This window comes from Aedes aegypti, chromosome 2, assembly GCF_002204515.2.
Source record: "Aedes aegypti strain LVP_AGWG chromosome 2, AaegL5.0 Primary Assembly, whole genome shotgun sequence".
Lineage (NCBI taxonomy): Eukaryota > Metazoa > Arthropoda > Insecta > Diptera > Culicidae > Aedes > Aedes aegypti.
In genome coordinates, this window is record NC_035108.1 from 406,582,449 (window position 1) to 406,609,083 (window position 26,635).

Here is a 26,635-nt window from a genome sequence, read left to right on the forward strand (position 1 = left end):
ATGAGTGCTCTGAGGGCATCAACATGATTCGATGCGGTCTCACACTTTTATTTGTGCTTTTGCACTTGTCTTATTAAATAGGAATACTTTGTGTTAGGGAAAGTGGAGGAGAATAAATTATGATTTATTAGAATTTTCTAATAGAGGCAGAGTTCACATGTTACTTAGGTATTTGAAAGCAAATGAGAACCACATTAAATAATAGATAAACACTAATGCTCATATTTTTATATTTTTATATTTTTCATTTCATCACGGTCCTCATTGCCCGAGCGGAGTCGACAAAACTCGAGGTGGATAGAATCGACGGAACTACGATACGGAAAAGTAACAGATGAGAAACTATCGATACATTTATTCAACTATAAAAATCACGTTTTAACGTAATAACTTTATTTCTTTCTTCTCGTTCCAGCAATCCAACAGCCAAACCATTTCTACTATCTTTTCACTTCCTCTTCGTTACATTTATAGTCCCTCTGGTACTGAATCGAATGGCGCATTCCGCTTTTATTAGCGCTGTCTTTGCTGTACGTTGAGCATGGTGTCGGAGGTGGTGTGCTCTGTAGAACATCTGATGTGCTACACGGCACGCCACTTCCGACATTTTGTTTGGTGTGCGGGATGGGCAGTGCTGGTGATGAGGTGGAGGGCGCTATTCGGTTTAGTGGCAGAGGGACTATATCTATTTAATGTATCTGAAACTTGTGGGACCGCTTTAATTCCGGCGCCTGCTTGTGGAAGAACCCGGTGTGCTAAACGGTATAGGACATGTTAACGGGGGAGGCTTGGTAGGTCCTCACCCAGCCCGTGTCTAGATTGGCGGATAATTGTCTGCCAGGGTGTGGATTGAGCAATTACAATTACAATTACAACGATCGCTTGATCATGAATCATACCCATCAGGAAGATCATAACCATGCTCATTCTCAAACTAATTTTAATCCGTCAGGTAGCCGTTCGAATCTTTCAATTTCGAATGTATCTACCCACGGAAAATCCTTTGCCAATATCGTAGCAGGTAATTTGAACTCCTCCCCTATTCGTACTATGAGTACCCATTCTATTTGTTTCAAATCAAATGGAAAAAAACCCTACCGCCACAGGTAACTCCTACTCCGCTTCTTCGTCTACCGAAATGTACCCACTTCAAGTGATATGTCTGCCTCTGATATTAATTTTCTAACTGAACAATTGAATCTAATGATTGATGCAATGCTCAGAGCCACCACTATGACTGAAGCAGTCCAAATTGGTGTAAAACTTGCTAATCAAATTGTTATTGGATTACGTTTTCCTAATGGATCCAAATAATAATTTAAATATTTTAAATTGGAATGCTCGTTCTCTGAATGGTAAAGAGGACGAACTGTTTAATTTTCTTACAGCTAATAACGTGCATATGTATAGCAGTTATTACTGAAACGTATTTGGAACCTGGATCCAAACTCAAAAGAGATCCTAACTTTTTTAATTATCGAAATGATCGGCTTGATGGGGCATGTTGGGGAGTTGCACTCATCATTCATAGGCGTAAAAAACAACAACTGTTTTCGTCATTTGAAACTAAAGTTTTTGAAACTTTAGGTGTTTCTGTTGAAACACAGCTAGGTAAATATACTTTCATAGCTGCCTATTTGCCTTGTCAATGCTCTGGACAGCTAGTTAATTTGCTCTAAACTGACAAACTCGCAATAAGTCAATTTTTTTTGTCATTGGTGACTTTAATGCCAAACATCGGTCATGGAATAATTCTCAAAGTAATTCTAACGACAGAATTTCATTTGATATTTCTCAATTCAATGCGCTAATAGCCCTACATGTTTTTCCTCTTCTAGAAATCCATCTACGATTGACTTGGTCTTAACCGACTCTAGTCATCTTTGTAGCCAACTGATTATTCATGCTGATTTTGATTCTGATCATGTCCCTGTTACATTTCAAATATCCCATGAAGCGATTCTCAATCCTATGAGATCCACTTTGAATTATTTTCGAGCCGACTGGAATATATATGTAACGTATATTGACTCTTAATGTTAACATTTCTTTACAAACTAAACTTGATATTGACAATGCTCTTGAAACTTTAACAAATTCCATTGTTGAAGCCAGGAGCCTTGCAATTCCAAAATGTGAAGTAAAATTTGAATCCGTGATTATAGACGATGATCTTAAACTCTTGATCCGTCTTCCTGCTATGAAAATTATCCGTCGATCCTGCTATGAAAATTATAATTGTAATTGTAATGACCGTATATCACCCATTGATGCACATTTCATTGCTACAATAAAGCAATGCTACATTGCATTCATAAAATGGAATTAAAGCATTATTGCACGCATATTGCAGAATAAAAGCAATGATGCATTGCACTTGTTGAATTAAAGTTAAAATACGGTAATACCTTAATGCTTGTGGTTACTTGGGTATATGGCAGGATTTGCAAAAAGATATCAAGAAACGTTTTGAAATTAAGATTTCTCAATTGACCCTGGCTCTAAGCCCTTTTGGAAATTATCTAAACTTTTGAAAAAACCTCAGAAGCCAATACCAGCATTGATAGATGAAAACAAATCATTACTAGATAATTGCGAAAAAGCTCAAAAGCTTGCTATGCAGTTTGAAATCGCGCACAATTTTAATTTAGGACTTACTAGTCCAATTGAAAATCAAGTTACTCAGGACTTCGAAAATATTCTAAATCAAGAGAACGTCGAGTGTCGAGTGCTCGACACTGAAGAAGTCTGTAAGTCGCAGACGAAATAGGCCTATCTGTCAAGATAAGCAACACATATTAGAGTTTAAAGGTATTTGCTCGCCTTACAAGTGATTTTAGCATTTTATTTATTTTTTTTTTTGCAAAAGTGAAGTGTTAAAGTTCGATTTGTAGTTTTAAACATACTCTAATAATCCCTCCCCTAAATTTAATATAAAAAGTGTAGTGTTGCCCTGATAGTAATTAAATGATCATCTCATCACTTTGTTATCAAATCTGAGGGAGAGGAGACAGCTGGCTTAGATTGCGAGCTGCGAAAAGTCAAGGGAACCTGTCATCAACTGTCACTGGAAAACCGCACATTCGAAGGGCAGAGCGTGAAAAACCGACAAAATTTGGTCAAACTTAAACTGGATGTGATTGAATATTCAGGTTGTTTTTCTGTGCTCTCGCATATAGAATCGTTGATTATTTAAATATTGTCGATTGGACTCAAATTGCTATTGAAATTGTTTTATTTTGTGATCTTTTTGATAACAAATAGGATATGAAAATGGTTTTGGCATAGTTTGTGCTCTCCGAACCATTGTGCGAAACCCAAACATGAGAAGAAGAAATCAAAGAAGCCAAAAAAAAAAAAAACAAGCCAGTTGTCAGTGAGCTGTCTCCTCTCTCTCAGTATCAAATCATCCTTACTGGGAAGATTTCACATGAGAAGAGTTTGTTCATTTTTCTTTGTTTGTTCTATATTATAACGAACAGACGACTGAATACTAAAGCTTTGCCTATTCCATAGTAATTTTCATATAAACTGTATGCACAACCAAATCTTTTCCAAATAATAGACTCCGTTCTAGCATAGGGGAGCAAAAAACTTCAGTCTAGTGTACATACAGGTTTTTCATATAAAAAAATCCATTTTTAGAATTCAGGTAGATTTAACCATTTTGACAAACAAACATTTGATTGAACAGGATTACAGTACATCAGCCAGTACATAGGCCAGATAGCTGTAACGGTATATGCGCAGCAAGACCAAGCTGAGGATCGTGGGTTCCAATTCTATCGGTCGAGAATCTAAAGGAAATTTTCTCGATTTCCCAGGGCGTGGAGTATCTTCGTGCTTGCCTCTCAATATACATATGAAAAAATGGTCAATTGACAGAGAAAGCTCTTAGTTAATAACTGTGGAAATGCTCATAAGCTCAAGCTGAGAAGCAGACTCTATCCCAGTAAAATTGTCCTACTGATTAGCATAATTTCAAACAATGCATTCATTTCTCATATCAGGGTGTTCTGTAATAGGCAACACTATCATGGTTGTTTGGTAAAACTAATATATAAAAAAATATTTAAAAAATCCTATAATGTCTGAAGTGATATCTTTTCTCATATGAAAATGAAGTCGAATTACGTTTTACAATCGTTTATTATATCAATAGTTGTCAGGTTCAAGTTTCACAATTGGTTAAGTCTTATTCACTGAACGTCATCGTATTCGGTTTAAACGGTTGAGGTCTGTATTTCAACCGAGAATGCTTTCTAATAATTGAGACACGCGTTCGAATACTTCTATTACTTATCTCATTTTCATTTATAAAATTGTGGTCTAATTGGGTAAAAGAGCTTATTTCAGCCATACTATTCTATACTGATAATATGTATGGCAATTGCGATGCAACTACATTGACCTAGAGGTACTGCTGGTAGCACCTGATCTTACGGTTGGCCCTTCACCTATCCATGATTTATTTCCGGTTCCAGATTCTCCCAGATACATATTTGAGCAGTTGTGCTGTCTTCTTCAGTCGAATCACAACTCGTGCCACATGTTTGGCTCTATAAATCTAACAACTTTCAACGATGACGGCGGACGACCTGTCCTAGATCGTCTCTCAAACTTGCGTCTCGGAAGCGTCTCGTTCTCCGTATCCGGTGTCGTTGTGCTTCGTTCCGGCAGTTTTGTTGCCACCCCGCGACGAGTTCATCCAGAATTCGTGTTTCAGTTTCTGGTTTTGGGGAACGCGGTGGTATTGAGATGACGTCACCATCAATAACGACGTGCACGTGGTGGGGGATAGAAAGTAAGTTTGCGTCAGGTAAACCAGTTGGTGTGGTTCTAGTTATAGTTAGGCTTATGTTGAACATCGGATTAGAGTTTATCTTCTATTCTGTTTGATGGTATTTTGCTATTGTATGAAAATTTGTGCCTTTATTTTAGTATTATTCTATGACAATGAACTAAATGGATTATAGCTATGATTTATGCAGGTTCTGAAAGATAGTTCTCGAGGACTGTATTGAAAAATAATTAGCAACTTCATTAACTGTCCCTGAAAGGTTGAGTCAATTTTACCCACGTTTTTATTGTACTCAGTGTTATGTATATACTGCTTATAAAAGCATAACGTACGGGACAGTTATGCTTTCATTGGAAGAATTCCACGATGGTATTTTTCCATCATTTGTCGTAATATTTAAAGTCATTTAAAAGATTTACCACATGTTTAATAGGTCAAAATAGCGAAAGCTTTGAGCTCATATGTGTAGCCAGCGACATTACTTTTAACATAACCTGAAAGCTTTTTATCTTGGTTTTGTGGTTGGCCAGAAATTGCGCTACAATCAAATGCATTGGCAAAGAGAAAAAGCATCTAGAATGTCGCTAAATATTTTTGATACAGTCCTTATGAATGGCAACAAACTTGAACATAATCAATTACAACGTGCTAAGTAATTATAACGGCAAATTTATCAATATTTATTCGTCATTTCGACGATAGTTTGGAATTTGGATATTATAAGCATTTTTAAAAATATCATCAATCTTCTAGTTCTGTAAGCCATTACAATTACGATTGTTCTTTTGCTTTCTGACATGATTGATGAGACATTATTTACAACAATGTTCGAAAAAATACCATAACGAAATTTTTTTCATAGCCTAATGAACCCTACGTGAGCGATAATTGTATGAAGCTTAGATACGAAATGGTTGATAACAAACTAATAATGTCATGATTTAAAACGTTATTGCGCTTCAATAATTTGCGTGCAGGTTAATCATTCATTAATGCAACATTAAATAACACGCATTTGTCTATAACATTGCCTTGAGACTACTTTATTATGTTTTGATGCAAAACTTTCTAAAGGCTTTTTTCTGTACTGTTACACTTCAGCCACTATTCAAGCAACTATCGAATTGGAACGAAACATCAACGAGTCAATAACGTATGGCTAGAACAATGGGTGTGAATCAAGAGTCTTACATAAATCTGGGGTTTAAAATATCACACGTTTATCGAACTGTACACACACTGGACACTTAAAACCTATGAGTATTGGGCACGCGCTATGATTTGTTGGAGTTTGGTAGACAAAAAAAAATACAGGATGACGAACTGTAGCGTGTTTTAAGTTTTATGGGATGGTTTCACTTGAGTCGGTTTCGACTTTGTATGGAAGGAGTACGCATAATTGAATTGCTCTAAACCTGCGTTCGTTTCTGGTGGTTTAATTGACGGTGATGGTTGGCATCGTCCGAGTTTGTTTCCTCCTCTTCCCGCATGGTGGACAGTCTTTTGTCGATTTCATTCGATTTCTTCGATTTGCTTTCGGAGAGTCTGGAAAGAAAACGTTAATGTTAAATTTAGTATTTCTAATAAGGAGCCTTTAATACAGAGAGTTAGAAAAAATCAGAATTAAGATGATTATACTAATAAGAAACATTAAACTTCCAACGTTATGTACGTTAATAATTATTTATGCAACAAGTTGCAAAATGTTTTTTTTTTAATTTCTTTATTAGTATCATTTCTTAAATCTAGGTGTTCTGTGTTAGACAACACTATCATCCTAATTTGGTAAAACAAATTTAAGATTTTATTATCATTTTGTTAACAACATATTACATTTCATTTTCCATAGCAGTTACGACTTTTTACAGGTGAGGTGATTTCATCTGCTTATAAGAGAAAAAAAAACGCTTCCAAATTACTTAACCTAACTTAAATATATAACACATTAATCGTGGCAATAGAAGACTGTAACGATTTTTGCCTGAAATTATTAATTATTTCATTTGACATTTGTTCCAATGTGTCAACATTGGATATTCTATGCAGCATTGGCACTATATCAGGGAGGAAGCTTCAGAATCATTATCAAAATTTTATTTTGAATTCTCTGCAGAGCTTCCTTTCTGGTATTACAACAGCTAGTCCATATTGGTACAGCATACAACATAGCTGGCCTGAAAATTTGTTTGAATATCAAAAGCTTGTTCTTAAGACAAAGTTTTGATTTTCTATTAATAATGAGATAGAAACATTTTACATATTTGTTATGTTGTTTGAAGAAAGCAAACTGATTGGACGATAGCTAGAAGCTTGCAGGATTTTTGTCTGGTTGGTACAACTTTGGCATTTTTCCATTTGTCAGGAAAATATGCTGAAAAATATTTGTAAAATATATTAACTAAGAATGATAAGCTACTTTCTGGAAGTTTCTTGATGAGGATGTAGAAAATTCCATCATCGACAGGAGCTTTCATATTATTTATTTTTTTAATAATATTTCTTACTTCATGCAAATCAGTCTGTCAGGAAATTTCAAAAACGTTCTCTTGATTTAGAATGCTTTCAAAGTCCTGAGTAACTTGATTTTAAATGGACTAGTGAGTCCTAAATTAAAATTAGTCGCGCTTTCAAACTGCATAGAAAGTTTTTGAGCTTTTTCGCAATTAGTTAGTAATAATTTCTTTTCCTCTTTCAATGCCGGTGTTGGCTTCTAAGTTTTTTTTTTCAAAATTTTAGATAATTTCCAAAAGGGCTTAGAGCCATGTTCCAATTAAAAAAAAAATTATTTTCAAAATTTTGTTTTCTTATTTGTGAAAAACATTTCTTGATTTCTTTGCAAATCCTGCCATTTATTTTTCGTATTTAAATTGTGTAAAACCATTTTATTTATTAAACAAAAAAAATAGAAAGAGGAAAAAATCCCTTTGAATGATTTTGCAAAGAAATGTTAACATCAAGATTAGAGTCAATATATGTTTCATATATAAGTTAAAAGTTACCACATCAGGGAAGTCTTTTTAAAAAAATTAATATCACTACACAACTTAGAACTACACGAACAGACTGCCACGAACGGACTGCCGGTTTATTCAATCTTAAAACCCTAGCTGGCCTGCCTTCTTCCCTAAAACTGTTAACCTTGCACCTACTGACGATGGGCCTCCGGTCACGTTGTTCACTCTGGTCGGTTCCATCGGTCGTCCGTTGTCTCCGGTTTCATTCTTGAAGAATGTTGCTGACTTCGGTGTCTGGGTGCATGTCGGCGCTGGTTCCGTGGAAGCGCATGTTTTGCCAGTCAAGTGTGATGGCGAAGATCCGCGCTTAACTGCTCCCCTTTAAGTATTGCTCGTCCCGAGCAATTGCTTGTCCTCGATATGATCCGATACTTGAGGATTACGAAAGCTAACAAAGCGATTATGATGATGACACTGCTGCTGAGTGATGCAAATCCAACATTGTGTTTGAAGTCAACCAACTCTAGACGTTCCCTGTTTTGGAAATGTAGGTTTTCCAGTTCTGTCAAATTTATGTTTCTCTCAATACTAGATACTCCAATGTTGTTTGGTAGTATTGGGTGTATGATGGGATGATCGAACCAAAGTTCGTAATTTTCGAAAAGTTGATTGTTCACGGATAGTGAACAGTTGTGAAATATTATTAGGTGAATTCCAGATAACGACCGTGTATCGATCCCGCAGGTGCTATTGATGTTTACGTCTTGGTGAACGGTTATCACCAATAATGTTCCTGGGGCTATTAGTTTGGTCTCTGTTATCGGTGTCTTCTCCAACATTGGACAATGTCCGAATTCTCCTCTAAGAAGTGGTGCTTCACAAAGTTGGTCTCCTATCTCTACGAGCTGTCTCCTTTCGCAAATTGTAACTTTGTCGCTCTCTTGGCATGGCGAGGTTATTGCGAGGATCCTATGTTGACTTTTGAATACATCTCGGTGGACCAGTTTGACTGTTTTGTTGAGCCTGGGTAGGGGTTCCATGGTGATTCTTCTGAATGAGACTGGGAGTAGTCTCGGGATGTTTACGCAGATGATGACTGACGACCTCTTGTGTATAACTGTTGTCGTCAGGTAGCTGTTGGCGTCGTCTAGGTTATTGATTTCTAGTCCCTGACCTGTAATCTCCTGAATTATAGCAAATTTCTCCTTAGCTGTTAAGATGAGAGGATTTACAATGTTAACTTTAGCTAGCATGATGGCGTATTCGATCGATTTAAGTTTTTCCAAAAATGAATCTAATTGTAAGGTTAACAAGATTTGTTTGTTTTCTGAAAAGTTTGAGTTTTCTTGATTATAAATTTTCCTAATTAAATTTTCTTGATCTCTGATTTGTTTGTTAATTAAATCTAACCTGTTTTCGAATTTTGAATTGATTTTTATCTGTCGATTATTTTGTTTTACATAGGTGTTTCCGTTTTTCTTTAACTCTTCGAGGTTTGAATTTATAATTTTAAGATCCTCTGCATCCAAATTTCCTGTAATGAATTTTACTGCACTTCCTAATAGTTCTATGGCTCTTTTACTCCTAACTCTTGGAATGTTTAATGTGTTATAAATTGATCTTATTTCTGAAAGTTTTGCTTTAATTATTTCATTAAATTGGCTTGAATTTTGAGGCATATCTCTTACTAAACGTTCTATAATCGACAGTGAAATTTCGAACTGAGCAAAATCAATGACATGGAGAAGCCTATCGTGCCCATCTATAATTCTTCCCTCCCCTTTTTGAAGAAGCAACGCTCCTGCGTTGTTCGTTATGTCGTGAATTTGTATTGATGAAAGTGAGGGTTTGATGATGAAAAACGTGAGGATGGCTATGGGTAATGGAAATGGCGTCATGTTGTTTCGTGTTTTCAGTGATTCTGTAAAGATATTAAAAATATTATTATTAGATTATTTTATTTATTTTTTTTTTGTAGTTTTTGTTTGTTTGTTTTTATATCCCCTCTAATGAAAGGGTCCTTTTTTTTTTTTTGAAAATTTACGTGACTGCGCGTTTTTTGCTTGAGACACAAGCGCAGATTATCCATGAGGGTAACCAAGGGGTCGGTTGACTCCCTGTCGATGCCACTTTCCACTGCTGCCCCGCAGGCCATTGCCATGAGGTGGTCGGCTAATGAGAGCCATGCTGATTCTGCTTCCGTTGAATATTCCGTTGTGCTTTTACGAAGAGACTCGTAAAGATTGTTTATTTGTGCAACGCACAAGCTAAATAGAAATCTATTTCTTAAATCCTTATCCATTCTGAAATTATAAAAAAAATGTTAATTAAACTCGTTTTACATTGTCCTTATGTATTTCTCGACCATTGTCGTCAATAAAGACTCTGCCTTTATTGTCAACGACAGTGACTGGAGAATACATAGGCTTTGTTTTCTTCTTAATGCCTTGGATTTTATTATAAGCTACTTGATCTGGGTTCAAATCTGATGGCGGTTCTCTATTTATGTTGTGGTAGTCTAAAGCACGCTTGTTCGATTTGTCATGCGCTAGCATAATTTCATCGTAAAGTTTGTTTCTGGATTCCACGATTTTTTCTATTTGGAGAGGCCTTTCTTGGTCGTCCTTTAGCCCATAAAAAGCTTCTCTTGGCTTAAGTTTGATACTAGAGTGTATGGTATTGTTGTACTGGGTACAAGCAATATTCAAAATTTCCTTTGTGGTCAAACTTTCGAATGCCGGCTTGATACACCTGAAGATTTCATTAATGGTTGAATGAAATCTTTCCACTAATCCATTACTTTCGCTGTGGTTAGGTGGAATAAAAAATACTTCTACACCAAGATCATGGAGAAGTCCACGTATCTCAATGGATCTTAGTGATGGTTCATTGTCGCAGACAATTTTACGAGGTGTTCCGAAAATTTTAAAATATTTCGTTAGACCTTCTCTCAAGTCCAAAATATTTCTGGATTTGATATGGATTAGAGATCCGTATCGTGAAAATTTATCTATTGCAGAAAGAAAGCATGTTTTTTCTGCAATATAAATGTCGATGTGCACTATGTCCAGTGGTCTCTCGGGACGCGGGGTAGAACCCAGTGCAACCTTGTAAGGGTGTCTGTCATATTTGTTTTTATGACAGGTTTCACAAAGTTTGATGTACTCTCGTACTTTGAACTTCATTCTTGGGAAATAAAAACGTCTAAGAATTTCCTGATGGTTCTCCCATATACCTCGGTGAGATCTATCATGGGTTTGTTCCAAAATGAGATTCTGTTCTTCAATACTTCTGAGATCAATCAGTAGTTTCTCGGAGGTAAATATTTTGAAAGCTTTTGCTCTACTGAAATGATTTTTATACGTTGTTTGAACAACGTGCATTACACTTTCAGGACAGTATATGCAATTCGTCCTTTTTAAATCCATGTAATCCTTAAAAATTTTGAAAATTATTGGTACTCCAAAGACCATTCTGGTAATTGTTCTTCTAAATATTTTAGGGAAAATTTCTTCATAATTATCTGTTGAATCTGGACCGATTTTTAGAACAATCTGGTTGCAAAATTCATTAACAGATTTTTCTGTACTTTTAATAAGATCAGAATTATCAGTACCAGCAGAATGTATGGTATTTAAAGATTCTGCGTCATCATCGTCGGAAGAGTCATTTTCATTAACATTGAGTTCGTTATAATGTTCGTTACGAATTCTGGACAAGCTGTCCGCAACTGCATTCTGCTTACCAGGACGGTAGCGAATTTCGTAATCAAACTCACTAAGTGAAAGACGCCAATGAACAAGCCTGTTATTGGTGTCCTTTAAGTTTAGTCCATAAGTCAAAGGCTTATGGTCTGTGTAAAGAATAAATTTCCTGCCATACAAATAGGGGCGGAAATATTTACAAGCCCATACTACAGCCAATAGTTCTTTCTCTATCGCTGAGTATTTTTCTTCTGACTTGTTTAGTGTACGGGAAGCGAAAGCTATCGGCTTATCACTTCCTATCTGACCTTGAGATAATACTGCACCCACTGCAAAGTTTGAAGCATCAGTGGTGAGTATAAACGGCTTAGAAAAGTCGGGGTATTGAAGTATGTTACTACTAGATAAAATACCTTTACACCTTTCGAAAGCGTCAACGAATTCTTTCGAGTGTGTAATTTCTTCTCCTTTTCTTAGAGCGTTCGTGAGAGGTTTTGCGATTTTCGCAAAATCTCTTATAAATTTGCGATAGTATCCTAAGATTCCTAGGAAACCACGCAGTTCTTTCTCGTTCGAAGGTAACGGCCACTCTCTAATAATCTGGATCTTATCCGGATTTGGTTTGACGCCTTCTGAGGTTACAATATGGCCCAAAAAGGCAACTTCCTTTTTGAGGAATTCGCTCTTGTCCAATTGTACCTTCAGATTGTGTTTTTCCAATGTCTTGAATATTTTTGCCAGATTGTCAAGGTGTTCCGTTAGGCTCGTTGAGAAAACAATGATATCATCCATGTACACAAGACAGATGACACCAATGTGTTCCCTCAAGACGTTATCCATTACACGCTGAAAGGTTGAGGGCGCGTTTTTCAGTCCGAAGGGCATCCTCAAAAATTCATAGTGCCCATTTTCGACACTAAATGCTGTCTTAGGGATATCTTTCTCTTCGACTTCCACCTGGTGGAAACCAGATGCGAGATCGAGAGTCGTGAAATACATACATCGACCCAATTTATCGAGTATGTCCGTGATGTTAGGAATGGGATAACGATCGTCTATCGTCTTCTCATTCAACTTGCGATAGTCAATTACTAATCGCCATTTTCGAGTTCCTGTGGCATCCAACTTTTTTGGAACGATCCACACGGGTGAAGTCCAAGGACTATTAGAGGCTCTAATAATACCTTGATCTAAAAGATCAGCAATCTGACGCTTTACCTCTTCTCTATGGCAGAAGGGATAGCGATAAGATTTCGTGTGAATGGGTGATTCATCTTTCGTTTTTATCGAATGTTTAATCGCATTCGTAAATGAAAGGCGCTCCCCTTTCATGAAGAATACACCACTATGTCGTGATATAATCTTTAAAAGTTTATGCTTTTCGTCAGCATTTAGGTGGTCAGTCCTAAGCTGATCGAATAAAGCGTTTCTTTCTACAGGATTAATATTATGTGGTACGTCAGGGGTACTGCATTCAAAATTGTTGACTTCCATTTCCAGAACATCTGCAGTTAAAGTTATTCTGCAAAGTTCGGAAGAACGATTGGTTAAAAAGATTTTTACGTATCCATTCTCTGCTCTATACAACCCTGAATGAATAAAGCAATTTGGATCAATTGTGAGATCTCTATCCAAAAAGAAATCTCCAACTGACTTGGTGGTTAGATCCACTGGTTTGGTCTCGTGAGCATTTAAATATACTGATTTGACGTCAGGATATTTACGCTTCATGGGTACCTCACCTGAAGGGAATCTGAGCTTATTCGAGGACGTAATAATATCGGCTTTCAAGTTCTTTAATGTTTCATAACCTATGAGGCCATCAAAGAACGGGTGGAAATCGAAAATGAGAAAAATTTGTTTAGAAGTGTTTGGTATATTCGGGAAAGGGTTGAATTCGACAAATCTATCAATCACGTGAGATCCACTGACGTTTCTCACTGTGGTAGGTTGAGTAATCCTACATTTTTCAAAATTGACGTGTTTCGTCGCTAGATAGTTTCTATTACTGCCTGAATCGATTAGTAATTTTAATTCTCCTTTGGAAGTATTAAACGTAATATATGGGATGAAGTTATTATTTTTCACGTCGTCGGGTTTGATTCGTCGACCGCATGAAAATTTAAATCATCCTGCGTCTCTGACTGAATGGCAGGCTGCTGGTGTTGCATTTGAAATAGCTGTGCATCATACTCTGCATCATTTTGTTGATGGTTATATCTAATTTCATTATGTGACGGGTCGTATTCGTTATGACTCGTCTCGTCGTAATAATAATATTCGTTTATCTCGGGCATTTGACATGCTGATTCTTGTTCTAGGTGAAAGTTTGGAATTTGACCTAATTGTGGGCGTCTGTAATAAGCAGAGCCTGGTCTACTGAAATTGTTAACCGGTCGCTGCTGTTGCGGCGGTGGATTGTTAAACGGTCGTTGCTGTTGTGGTGGTAGATTATTAAATGATCGCTGCTGTTGCTGCGGTAGGGGTGGTTTCGAAAATGGAGAAGTATTCACTTTTTGCTGGTAAGGAAATCTATTATTTGAAGGAGGAGGAAAATTAAATTGAGAGTTTTGCTGTATAGGCTGTGGGTAGTACTGCCTTGCTTGAAGTGAATATGGTTTGGGAATGGCACCTGTGTTCTGTATGCTAGGTGAAACTGGTTTTGATAAATGTTGTAAGTTACTATAATTGCTCTCTTCGATACAGAGCCTTAATGCTTCTTTGAGTGTGCGAGGGGCTTGTGCCCTGATAATTGGTCCAATGGGGTTTTTCAATCCAGCTACGAAGACTTTTAGTCCCATCTCTTGATAGAATCTTTGCTTTGCCAGCTTAACGCTAGCGTCACTTTCATTGATCATTAGTTGATTAATAAGTAAGGATATTATGTGTGAAACGTTTTCGTAAAATTGTTGCACAGTAGTTGTTTGCGTCAACTTAAAAAGATCTCTCGTGAGAGAAACCTCGTCCCGTTTGTCGCTGTAATGGGATATCAAATTGCTTTTAATCTCGTCCCAATCGATATTAGTACCATATAATTCTAGAATAGTATCGGCATCGCCTACAATTTTTGATCGTATGGATTGCATCCATAGATTGAACGTAGGTGTCTGCTCGACCTGTTTTAGGACAGGCATTACTCTGTCTACTGCTTTTAGAAATTGATTCAATTTGATGGGATTGCCATCGAAGGGAATCAGGTCTCTGATAATGGCTGGTGTCTGGAGGCTTTTCACGACTTCCTCTACTGCCACTTCAGCTGCTGGGGTGTTTGCTCGTGGGCTATTGCTATCGGCATTAACTCCCATTAACTCGAGTTGCTGTGCCAGTCTAGCCATCTCCTGTTGGAGGTTGACTATCTGTTGCTCTCTGTTGGTCTGTATATTCTCATTCTCATCGAGGAACGGTGACTCCTCTGGGATGCTGTTAAAATTTGCCCTTTGTTTCCTTGTTTCAGGCATTTTCAATCACTAACACTAGATCACTATCACTCTATTTGCTGTCACTCGATCACTTTCACACTTGATTAGTTTTCGGAAGGTTTTTTGTAAATGTTAGAAATAATAGGATAGATAAAAATTCAAAAAGTCACTTACCTGTGCTTCCACAGATCGGCGATTTGCTCTCGTCGATGTCGCGATGACGGAAAACACTATTGGTGAGTGCGAAGAGATAAGTGGAGAGAAATAGGTTCAGGATTTCCGAAGATTTTTGTGCACTAATTACACGATATTCACTCGCGAATGGTAACGTACCGACACAAAATTTCTTCAAAAATCCGCACGACTGCGCCAGTTAAAAGTTACCACATCAGGGAAGTCTTTTTAAAAAAATTAATATCACTACACAACTTAGAACTACACGAACAGACTGCCACGAACGGACTGCCGGTTTATTCAATCTTAAAACCCTAGCTGGCCTGCCTTCTTCCCTAAAACTGTTAACCTTGCACCTACTGACGATGGGCCTCCGGTCACGTTGTTCACTCTGGTCGGTTACATCGGTCGTCCGTTGTCTCCGGTTTCATTCTTGAAGAATGTTGCTGACTTCGGTGTCTGGGTGCATGTCGGCGCTGGTTCCGTGGAAGCGCATGTTTTGCCAGTCAAGTGTGATGGCGAAGATCCGCGCTTAACTTATATATTCCAGTCGGCTCGAAAATAATTGAAAGTGGAGCTGATAGGATTGATAATCGCTTCATGGAATATTTGAAACGTAACAGGGACATGATCAGAATCAAAATCAGCATGAGTAATAAGTTGTCTGCAAAGTTGACTAGAGTCAGTTAAGACCAAATCAATTGTAGATGGGTTTGTTGAAGAGGAAAAACATGTAGGGCTATTAGCGCATTGAATTGAGAAATATCCTGAAGAGCACTCATCAAATAAAATTCTGCCGTTGGAATTACTTTGAGAATTATTCCATGACCGATGTTTGGCATTAAAGTGACCAATGACAAAATTTTTTTGACTTATTGCGAGTCAATTTTCGCAAGTCAGTTTGGAGCAAATTAACTTGCTGTCCAGAGCATTGAAAAGGCAAATAGGCAGCTATGAAAGTATATTTACCAAGATGTGTTTCAACTGAAACATTTAAAGTTTCAAAAACTTTAGTTTCAAATGACGGAAACAGTTGATGTTTTATACGCCTATGAATGATGATTGCAACTCCCCCACATGCCCCATCAAGTCGATTATTACGATAAACAAAAAAGTTAGGATCTTTTTTAAGTTTAGATCCAGGTTTTAAATATGTTTCAGTAATAACTGCTATATACACGTTATTAGCTGTAAGAATATTAAACAGCTCGTCCAGCTTTAAAATATTTAAATTATTATTTATTGGATCCATTAGGAATACGTAATTCAATAAAAATTTGATTAGTAAATTTTACACCAACCAATCATTTGATTCAATTGTTCAGTTAGAAAAATAAAATCAGAGGGAGGCATATCACTTGAAGTGGGTACATTAGCTAATGATTTTCCGTTAGAAATTTCGGTAGACTTAGAGGCGAAGTAAAAGTTACCTGTGGCGGCAGGGTTTTTTTTCATTTGATTTGAAACAATTAGAACGGGTACTCATAGTATGTAAAGGGAAGGAGTTCAAATTACCTGCTACGATATCGGCAAAGGATTTTACAGAGATACATTCAAAATTAAAAGATTCGAACGGCTACCCGATGGAATAACATTATTTTGTGAGTGAGTATGATTACAGTCCCGTGCAAAAGTTTGGGTTCACCCCCTCAAAAACATACAAAAGTGTTCTGTCCATATCTCTGTGATTACACGTCCAATTGAAACTCTTTAAGCCGCATTCGAAAGGCAAAGAGTTATTCTTACTTCGTATGTATTTTTACAAAAACATTTTTTTAATTTTGTATACTAAATATTAACTTAAAGTAGTTACATTTTTCAAAAAACACACTTAAAAATCATATCTAATTTCCTCAGCATTAGGTCGACCAAAATTTTAAACCAAAGTGTCATTAGAACCGTAGTCTTATATTCTTTGAAGAGACCTCACGAAATTTTGGCGAAAAAATCTGTAAAGTATTCAAAATCAATGAAACAGTCGGTCAAGTCATCGTGCAAAAGTTTGGGTTCACCCCTCAGTATGATGCAAATCGTGCAAAAGTTTGGGTTCACCTGAGCCGCACGCAAATCATTTTTGTCAATATCTCTGCCATTTTTCAACCAATTTTAATAGTTTAAAGCTTTTTTGAGCGCAAATAATGGCCCGTACACGATTGGTTTGAGATTTCATAGATTTAAGTAAGTTCAAGTGAACCCAAACTTTTGCACGATACACCATACTGAGGGGTGAACCCAAACTTTTGCACGATGACTTGACTGACTGTTTCATTGATTTTGAATACTTTTCAGATTTTTTCGCAAGAATTTCATGAGTGCTCTTCAAAGAATATAAGATTACGATTCTAATGACACCTTGTTTTAAAATTTTGGTCGATCCAATGCTGAGGAAATTAGTAATGATTTTTCAGTGTGTTTTTAGAAAAATGTCACAACTTTAAGTACAAATTCAGTATAAAAAGGTCGAAGAATGTTTTTGGAAAAACACATACGAAGTAAGAATAACTCTTTGCCTTTCGAATGCGGCTTAGAGAGTTTGAATTGGACGTGTAATCACAGAGATATGGACTGAACACTTTTGCATGTTTTTAAGGGGGTGAACCCAAACTTTTGCACGGGAGTGTATAATCCACCTGATGGGTATGATTCCTATTCAAACGATCGTTAACTGAAAAATGAGCATTACTACCAGGGGAATTCCGGAAACGACCGTTATCGTAACGGACATTACCGTTAATCTGCCTGGCACGAGCCTCGACGACTCACCTACGCGAAGGACAAGCCCAAAAGTTTGACTTATGATTGCCCCCGCAATTTGCGCATATGAACATATCGGTATCTCTTTCACTGGACAAACGTCCTTGGCGTGAGAAGAACCTCCGCAAATCATGCATTTAGCATCCATGCGGCAATTTTGTATTCCATGATCCCACTTTTGACACCGACGGCAATGAGTGGGGTTCTGGTAATTTTCTCCAGGTTTCTGGAAATGTTCCCTTGTCACCCGGACATCGAACATAAGTCTTGCATTTCTAAAGCTTTAATATTATTTAGATCTTTTTTGTTGAAGTAAACCAAATAATATTCTTGAGAAAGCCCTTTCCGAACAATGCCAGATTGGGTTTTTTTTCATAATGATTACTTGGACTGGGGAAAATCCAAGTAAATAATTTATTCCATTTTTGATCTCTTCAGGTGACTCATAGTCACTTGAGAGGCCTTTCAAGACGACTTTGAACAATCGTTCAGTTTTGTCGTCATAAGTAAAAAAATGTGCTTCTTCTCTTCATGATGTTTGAGAAGAAGTTCGCGATCTTCAAGAGTTCCTTTCTTTGCGATTTGAAAGGAAACCTTGATTCCCCTGGTGGAGTTCAAGATTTCCTGCCTAAATCCTCCAAATTCGCAACAACTGACGACGATTGGCGGCACTCTTTGTTTCCTCACTGGAATCAAAGTGACTGTGCTAGAGACTGCTTCGATTTGATGTTCAGAAAATTTATCTAAAGCATCGAACTGAAAATTGTTAATTAACTAATAATAATTTCACTAGATTCTACTCACAATTGTGGCTGTTGTTGCGTTTGCTCGTTGGCGTTTTGGCTGTTGAGGTTTGCCGGTGGATTCGTTTGATTGTGATACTTTCTATTGCTGGGTTGCTTCTTGGTAAACAGCACATTACAGTTGTTGACCTGTTTCCAGATAGTGGTACGGTTGACCTCCTCCGATATGTTGATCTGGGGCTTGCAGCTCAGGGTTCCGTTCTCCAACGGTAGCTGCAAATTGTCGGCCGAATGTTGACCCGAGTCCTGTTGCGAACGAAGAAGATCGAAAATGGCGCAATGGTTTCATTTGGATGATATGGGTGGTTAGTTATAGAGTATGGATTTTCTGGGGACAATGACGATCAAGAACAATTTGAAGTGTTGAGAGATTAGGAAATTCGTGTTACATGACGAAAGTGGTTTTTTGTGATGGAGCCTGAAGAAATAAAACCAAAAATAATTGAATCAATTTTGCTACATTGCTAGTATATTGATCATTTTGCTTCCTGCTTATGAATTTTACTTACATCAAGTGGTATCAACTATTATACATTGTAAAACATCGCAACTATAATACATATTCTAATTTGCGGTTTAAATATAACTGAATTTCTTCTTTTTTTTTCCTAATATACTTTTTATTTTTTTAGTTGCGATCTCTACAACATTTTGTGACTATTCATTTTTATATAGATATATCTAATTGCAGCCAATTGATATTACGAAAAAAATAATATAAGGACTCCTACAACCATGTGATCGAACTCAAAAGAACGGATACCTTCCAACTGCTGAACTTATAAAAATATATATGCTTATAATTAATGATTAGTAACGATTATTTGAGTGCTTGGCACGGTTAGTAGCGTGTGATTTTCCTGTTCAGGAGAGAAAATATAAAGAAAGAAATAATGAAACCGGATGGAAATGATAGTTTCGCTTTCTTTTCACAATATTTAGTTCGTGTACTTATCACAATCGGGGGGTTTTCTAACTATGAGCGGTAAAACTTGGGACAGAGAGTGAGCAAGCAAATTCAATTATCTATCATAATAGTCAGAGTATAGGAACACCAGAAAGGAAATTTTTAGATGATTGTCGATAATTAAAATAAAGTTTGATAATAAGTAAGAGATTTATTGAACAAGCTCAGAGAACCAGAAGTCATACTCTCGTGGCATTGTTTTGAGGAATAGATGAACAAGTTGTTTATCGCAAACTACATCATAAAAGATAATGATAAAATAATTTCATAAAAGCATACATCAAAGCACAGAATGAACATCATCCAAAAAATCAAATTATAAAAAAACATCAATTCTATCATAGTATCAATTTCAGGTTTGCTTGTGGTTCTGCGAAATTCTCAACATGCAGTTTTCTATTATAACAAAATCCGTAGCTTCCCAAACTCAGTTTACGCGGCGCACCAGCTGTTCGCAGGACCGCTACATCGTTCACCTTCAAGCGAGCATGTACCAAGCTGGTGTTGCCGCGAAAAGCGAGTTTGGGAAGCGCGGAATAATCCATTACTCAGGATATAATATCTCAAATGGCATCTACTAATCTGCACGTAAAAGCATAACTGTCGCTTATGGAAAAAATTGGCATTGAGAAGATATCGCTCTAAGTCTTCTTATCCAAATGTTCATAATTTTCTAGTACGTTTTTGTAGGCCATAATAATTTGGCACCAGCGCACGGATAACTAATTTTGCTTCTATTGATCGATAAAAATACAAACTTGGAAATAACTAACGTTTTGCGATTGCTATTAGGGTTGGAAGATCATATAGAGATTGTTATGCCTTTATTTATCAATATTTTTCTACAGCATTTTCAAACAAAGTATGTTAATTTTATATGCATAGTAGAGTATACAATAAAATACGAATTATGAGATGAAAAAGGTGTTGGTTCGAAAATCCTCATGAGTCAGTTATACTTTTATGGGTAGTAATGCTCTAGCCAGTTATATTCGAAAATATCCAATTTTGACGCTGCCTTATTTAAGCGCAAAGATCGCTCAGGTGTAAATTCTCATGAAACTAACCTCTAACGATGGGCGACTCACTCACAAATCATTCAAAAGAGACGACCAATCACGGTTTTTTCAAAGGAGTCACGATTCATTTGCATTGCATTTTTTTAAAGTAAGTTTAAAAATGTACCAGGGATAACATTTTCTAGTTGGATGTTACATAAAAATGATATAAAAACACATGTATTAATAGTCATAGTAGTAATATAAAAACTGATTTCATTCGAAAACTGTTTCTTATGCAAATTCCATAATTCGTTCTCGATTTTATGAAGTGAGTCACTGAACCGATAGAAAAAACGATTCACTTTTGTGAGTCAGTCACCTACGATTCGCTCACATAATTAGACCATTTTGCCCATCTCTACAACCTCACATTGCCTAGTTTTCCAACCTTAAACTAGTGCTTTTACAAGCCGGATATCAATTTATATGAAAGTAGTGGAATAATATGAAATACAAACGAATATAGAATATAGAGAATGGATATTTCTATCCTTTCCACTAAACTGTTTCGCTGTTAACCAGGAAAATAAAATAATTTCCTCAACAGAGACATGTGATGAATGTGTTAAAAATCAAATTTGTCATCCACTTACTAGTTGCGCTACCAAAGTGTAGATGGCTATTCTGGAGCAATTCTCAAGGGCGTATCTGGATGAATCAATGTATGAATTCTGAAAAAATCTACAACCAACCCTGTACCGTGGCTGAGATGTCTTACGCGTCACACAATTTATTTTTAATTTTCATACAAAAAATCTTATCATTGGGGGAAGGGGGGCTTGTGAGTAAAAATCCTCGAAAATTGTCTAACGTAATTAATGACCGCCTCTTACTAGTTAATTTCTGAGCAATGATTTGATTAAATTTCACGGATATTTTGTAGAAGAGCAGGTTATGAAGATTTTGCGAAAGATTTTTTTTTTTGCAGAACTCTTGAAGAAATTCCAGAAATATTTGAAAAAGATTTGACGTGGTGAACTATTTTTCAAGAATCTTCAGTTTCTTCTGAAAAAAATTGCGATTAGCCGGGTCACTTAGGTGAAAAAAATCTACATAAATTCAAAGAATTTTCGTTGTTTACCCATTGTCTATCTAACAGATAAAGAAATAAGAACGATCTCATAGGTTGTAAAGGCAAACAGTTTGGTCATTTTTTTGTCAAGTTTGTTCAATTAAACTAATTTGAAAAGAATATAAATATAACATATATTCATATCTTTCAATTTGAATGATTTCGAAAGTTCATCTAGTGAATGATTCTAAAGACGAAAATCTTTCTCAATTTTATGGTAACGACTGGCATGATTATGAGGGAATTGGAAGCTCAATGGCGTCAGCGACAAAAACCTAGTATTGAACAAATTTTAATTTAAAGTTGAGAGTCATAAAAAACAAGCTAGTCTACTAAGAATTATTTTATTGTTATGTTATGTTATCAGCTGAAAATATTGTTAGAGAGCTTGGAAACACTAGAATTTTTCAATATACCTACTCAATTCAAAATCGACCAAAATGTGCCTACACACTTTGGGTCTCTTAAATAAAGTCACTTTCAATTTCAATGAATCCATAGGTTTAATTTTTTTTTAGCTTCACTCTGCCCAAAATATTTGCCACTGTTTGTCCTACCTATGTTTTCCAATTGGAACGTTAACGTTAACGTGGACGTTAACGTGGACGTGCCTCTGTCGTAGACTAACTAGGGCTAGAAATTATGAACGAATTCCGATAGATAGCATGAGGTATCGATTTAAGCGGGGAATTGTAGTAATATTTTTCTACTTTTGAAGTGGAATTGATCATCCGTTGATGAGACGATCATTGTGTCAAATACATATAACATGTATAACTCTATTTGCTTAGTTTGGAGTTTCAATGTTTTTGAAAATACATAAATGATTTTCAAGCACCTTCATTCAGACTATCACCCGGCGCATGTTAGGGACGGTCCATTAATTACGTAAGACAATTTTGCCGGTTTTTTGACCCCCCCCCCATGGTAAGATTTGTATAGTGCGTAAGAAATTTCGAACCCCCCCTCTCCCCATAACCCCTTACGTAATTAATGAACCACCCCTTACTGAAGATATTTGTTTTCCAAGAATTTCTGTCAAAATCAAAGCAGGAATTTGTGAAAAATCTTTATGTCTCTTCTTGCATAAATTCATCGGAAACTTATGTTTCGGGAAATTTATGAATACATGTTCAAGAGTCGGTACAAGTAGTTCCGGTAAACGTTTTTTGACATTTTAGTGTAAATTTCGGTGTACATCTTGACGAATAATTGATTGGAGAACAGGATAAGCTAAATACATCTGCTAAAATATATTGTTGCCATTTTTTTTTTATTTTCCAAGCCATATCATGTTTAGATTTTCGATTATAAAGTTTATTAGGAAATGTCTCACGCCTTTTTCAGGATTTTCTCTAGAGGTAGCATTACCAAGTTTAATTTCACATACAAGGAGTTCTTCTAAAATTTATTTTAAATAGCTTCATCAGTTCGGCAATAAATTCTTCAACACATTTCTGCACTCATTCCGTCAAAAATTCGTACGATAAATTCACTAATTATTACTCAACTTTTGGATTTTTTTCAAAATTCTACCACAAAGTTCCATTAACTAGGCTCAGAAAACCGATTAGAATGATATCTAGAGATTCTCATACAATTTACTATATGTTCTCTAAAATACTGAAAATTCATACGCATATTTTTTTTTTTCAATTTATTCCATTATAAATTCATCATGCATTCCTATAGCAGTGAGTCATGATGGGAAATCAATGTAAACAACTATTGCAGAAACAAAAGTTAGCAAATACCACTTTTCATGGAACAAGTTTCAAGAATGAAGGATGATTCAATGATTTCATCATACTAAAATTAATTGTTAGGTGAAATACAATAGAAAAGCTTTCGAATTACGCGTTCAGATATAGAAACGCGCTTTCGTAGTTTTTTGACTTTTTACTCCTCAACCCGTTATAATTGCCGTCTCTATTACTGGCACAGACCCTACTGCTGTTATTTTTTTACCAACTTTCAATCTACCTCTGTTTTGAAAATTGAAGAGATTGGCTTCCTAAAAATACCAACGTTCAATACCATTATTTTCATATCAACCTGTGCAAAAATGTATCTAAACCGATTTTTTTCTATCAACAACTTATTTTTTTCTGATCGAAAAGCCAATAAAATGGTCAACATGGTATCCTTCTTCTTTCTGGCGTTACGTCCCCACTGGGACAGAGCCTACTTCTCAGCTTAGTGTTCTTATGAGCACTTCCACAGTTATTAACTGAGAGCTTACTATGCCAATGTCCTTTTTTGTATGCGTATATCGTGTGGCAGGTACGATGATACTCTATGCCCTGGGAAGTCGAGAAAATTCCCAACCCGAAAAGATCCTCGACCGGTGGGATTCGAACCCACGACCCTCAGCTTGGTCTTGCTGAATAGCTGCGCGTTTACCGCTACGGCTGCCTGGGTCTATGGTATCCTCTCCTCTTTGAAAAAAAAAACTTTAAATTAGGAAATGCATCTGCTATGATCAAAATTTGAGTCAAATTGATTTGCATTCACCAATTCTATCCTCGGAGGCTTTCAGCGCATAGAAGAGTGCATGGTGACGTCACGAAAAATTCTCCTTCTCTGTTCCTCTTTCACCACGCTCGTTTGACTATCCTGCTCTTTGACATTCACTGCTGGAATCGTTGACATTTTTTTATATGGAGTTTCGAGTTTATTTCACGCGTGCAACGATCTATTGGTTTGAACATCAGCTGTCTTCTACGGTTTGTGGACAAAAGGTCGGAAGACAAGATGTCGAAGGGACAAAAGGTCGAGGGGAGAAAAGGTCGTAAATTGTATCTTCTTTGAAAATTTGTTTTCGACCTTTTTGCTCTTTGGACTTTTGTCCTTTACATGTTCTGCGCTTTCAACCTTATGTCATAGATTAGCTTTCTACAGTACCTTGCTTTTGATCTTATGTGTTTCGGAAGTAATAAAAAGTTCGGTTTGGTAGGTAATACAAAAATAATACCGCCCGAGACGATATGACGTTAATATGGGCCCAAAGAGTCGTAGCGGAAAACGCCCTGCTATTCAGCAAGACCAAGCTGAAGATCGTGGGTTCGAATCCCAGCGGTCGTAAAGAAGTACATAGAGTATATTCGTACCTGCCACACGATATACGAATGCAGCTGAGCAGCAGGCGCTGTCCTAGTTGGGACATACTTCAGAAAGAAAAAGAAGATATTTTGGAAATGGATCATTTCAAAATGACGTCCTTCCTATGGGAGAGGAGGGTTCGCGAAAGTGTGATAGTACGTGTATAAGGTATTGAAAAAAAAAAAACGTGACAGGGGGGAGAGGTAGTCTAGAAATCCCGAAAATCGGAATTGGAAGTCATATAACGTCAAATTTGATAGAATTAGGCGACGGTCTCCCTCACCTACATTATACTGATGCGCATTTTTCCGTGCGCCTCTCTAACGTGTGCGCACCTCTTTGAACTATCATCTCTATTATTGTTTACCGTTGTTTTGATTCGAATAAAAGTTGTAACCGAGACCGCGTGTGTATTTTCATTCTCCGGTAGTTATTCCGAGATTGTCCGCTATTTTCCGCTAACTGCGTGTGTTCCGTTGCGTGGAAGTGTTCCCCTAGTCCTACAAAATTGACAATATTTTCTTATCAAAACACTGCAATAAAATACATTCAGATGATGTTTTGTCCTGTCAGCTTCCCTCTGAGGAGTTTTCCGGGACTGAACATACGATTTCACCAAAGTTGTCTTTATTTGAAATAAATGCGGCTCAATACAAAGAGAGAATGAGACCGACAATAGTCACACTGACATGCGAAGTTCGAAGCATTGCAAAAACGTATGCAACAAGTTTTTGACAACTCTGTCGGTGTGAATCGATCAGGCATATGTGAACAAGCATAAAATTACAAAAAGAAGTGCGCTATCGGTTTAGACTGCCGTGAATACATAAATTCCCTAACATTTCATTTTTATTTGTGCAAAAATATACTTAAATCGAAATTTTCTTTCAAAATTTACTTTTTAAGCAAATATAATATACTGCGGAACACGTTTTTGTCTCAAGCACCAAACTACCGCTATTCACTCAAATAAGGGTCGCTGAATCCATTGCCGTTTTCAAAAATATCATAGCACGTCTAGTTTTTGAGATATTGGCTGTTGAAAATGCAAAAATTGACTATTTTAGTCAACTTGCATGCAAGTTTGCCAGCTTGTAAGGCAATTTATTTGCTAATTTGCCACGGAATTCAAACTTTATATGAACAACAATGCTTATAAACAAAGTTTATAATACTTTCGATGCGGAAAAGTTATTTTTGGATGGTTTAAAAAAGTATTGTATTTTGCCATATAACAGAAACGAAGAATTTTGTATGGAGACAGCAAGCATGTTGAAAAAATTTAAACAAAATTTAATCGTGTAATTTCAACCAAATTATATCTGAAATGGAAGTGCTATTCTGCATGCTTGGTGGATTAGATCACAAAAAAGTTTGATAAAGTATATCTTAAATTTAACGTAAACATCAATAAAAACTGAGTTTCATACAACTTTGGCAACCTGTAGCTAAAAATTGTGAAGTGCTGGAACATTTATGAGAATGGCATCAGATTCAGCAACCCCAAATCTACAAGAGACACATAATTTGATCCTTGAGACACGCAAAAATGTCATTTTTGTTACGCTGTGATATCCATCATTGTATCTTTTCCTCTTTGAATTTGCTGAATTTTTTTTTTGAATTTTCATGCAAATATTGAGTTATGATAAAAGTCTAATTAAGATTGATTTGGCGGTTGCTACGTCATAGGCGCTGACACACTGAAGTGAGAGAAAAGAATATTACCTTGAATGTGTATACCTTGTTTTTGTTTTTACTTTTTCTTTGTAACACTTTTGCCAATGCGAGAATAAACACGTTTCTTTAAAGTAAAAAGTGATT

At 36.4% G+C, this 26,635-nt stretch overlaps 1 protein-coding gene across 17 annotated transcripts in view; it reads right to left on the reverse strand.

The window, feature by feature from the left end:
• Positions 1-4,167: 4,167 nt before the first annotated feature.
• The window catches only part of LOC5573818 (sodium-driven chloride bicarbonate exchanger), a 215,542-nt gene continuing 193,074 nt past the window's right edge, over positions 4,168-26,635 (reverse strand). For 16 of the 17 annotated variants that reach the window (XM_021847292.1, XM_021847291.1, XM_021847301.1 and 13 more), the window contains 3 exons: positions 18,611-18,855; positions 6,217-6,346; positions 4,168-4,729 (listed from right to left, as the gene is read on the reverse strand). In XM_021847292.1, the coding sequence (XP_021702984.1) occupies positions 4,616-4,729; positions 6,217-6,346; positions 18,611-18,855 (489 nt within the window). In that variant the 3' untranslated portion in view covers positions 4,168-4,615. Of the gene's footprint in view, positions 4,730-6,216; positions 6,347-18,610; positions 18,856-19,051; positions 19,470-26,635 lie in introns of those variants that run through there. The other variant, XM_021847304.1, reaches the window with a different exon arrangement.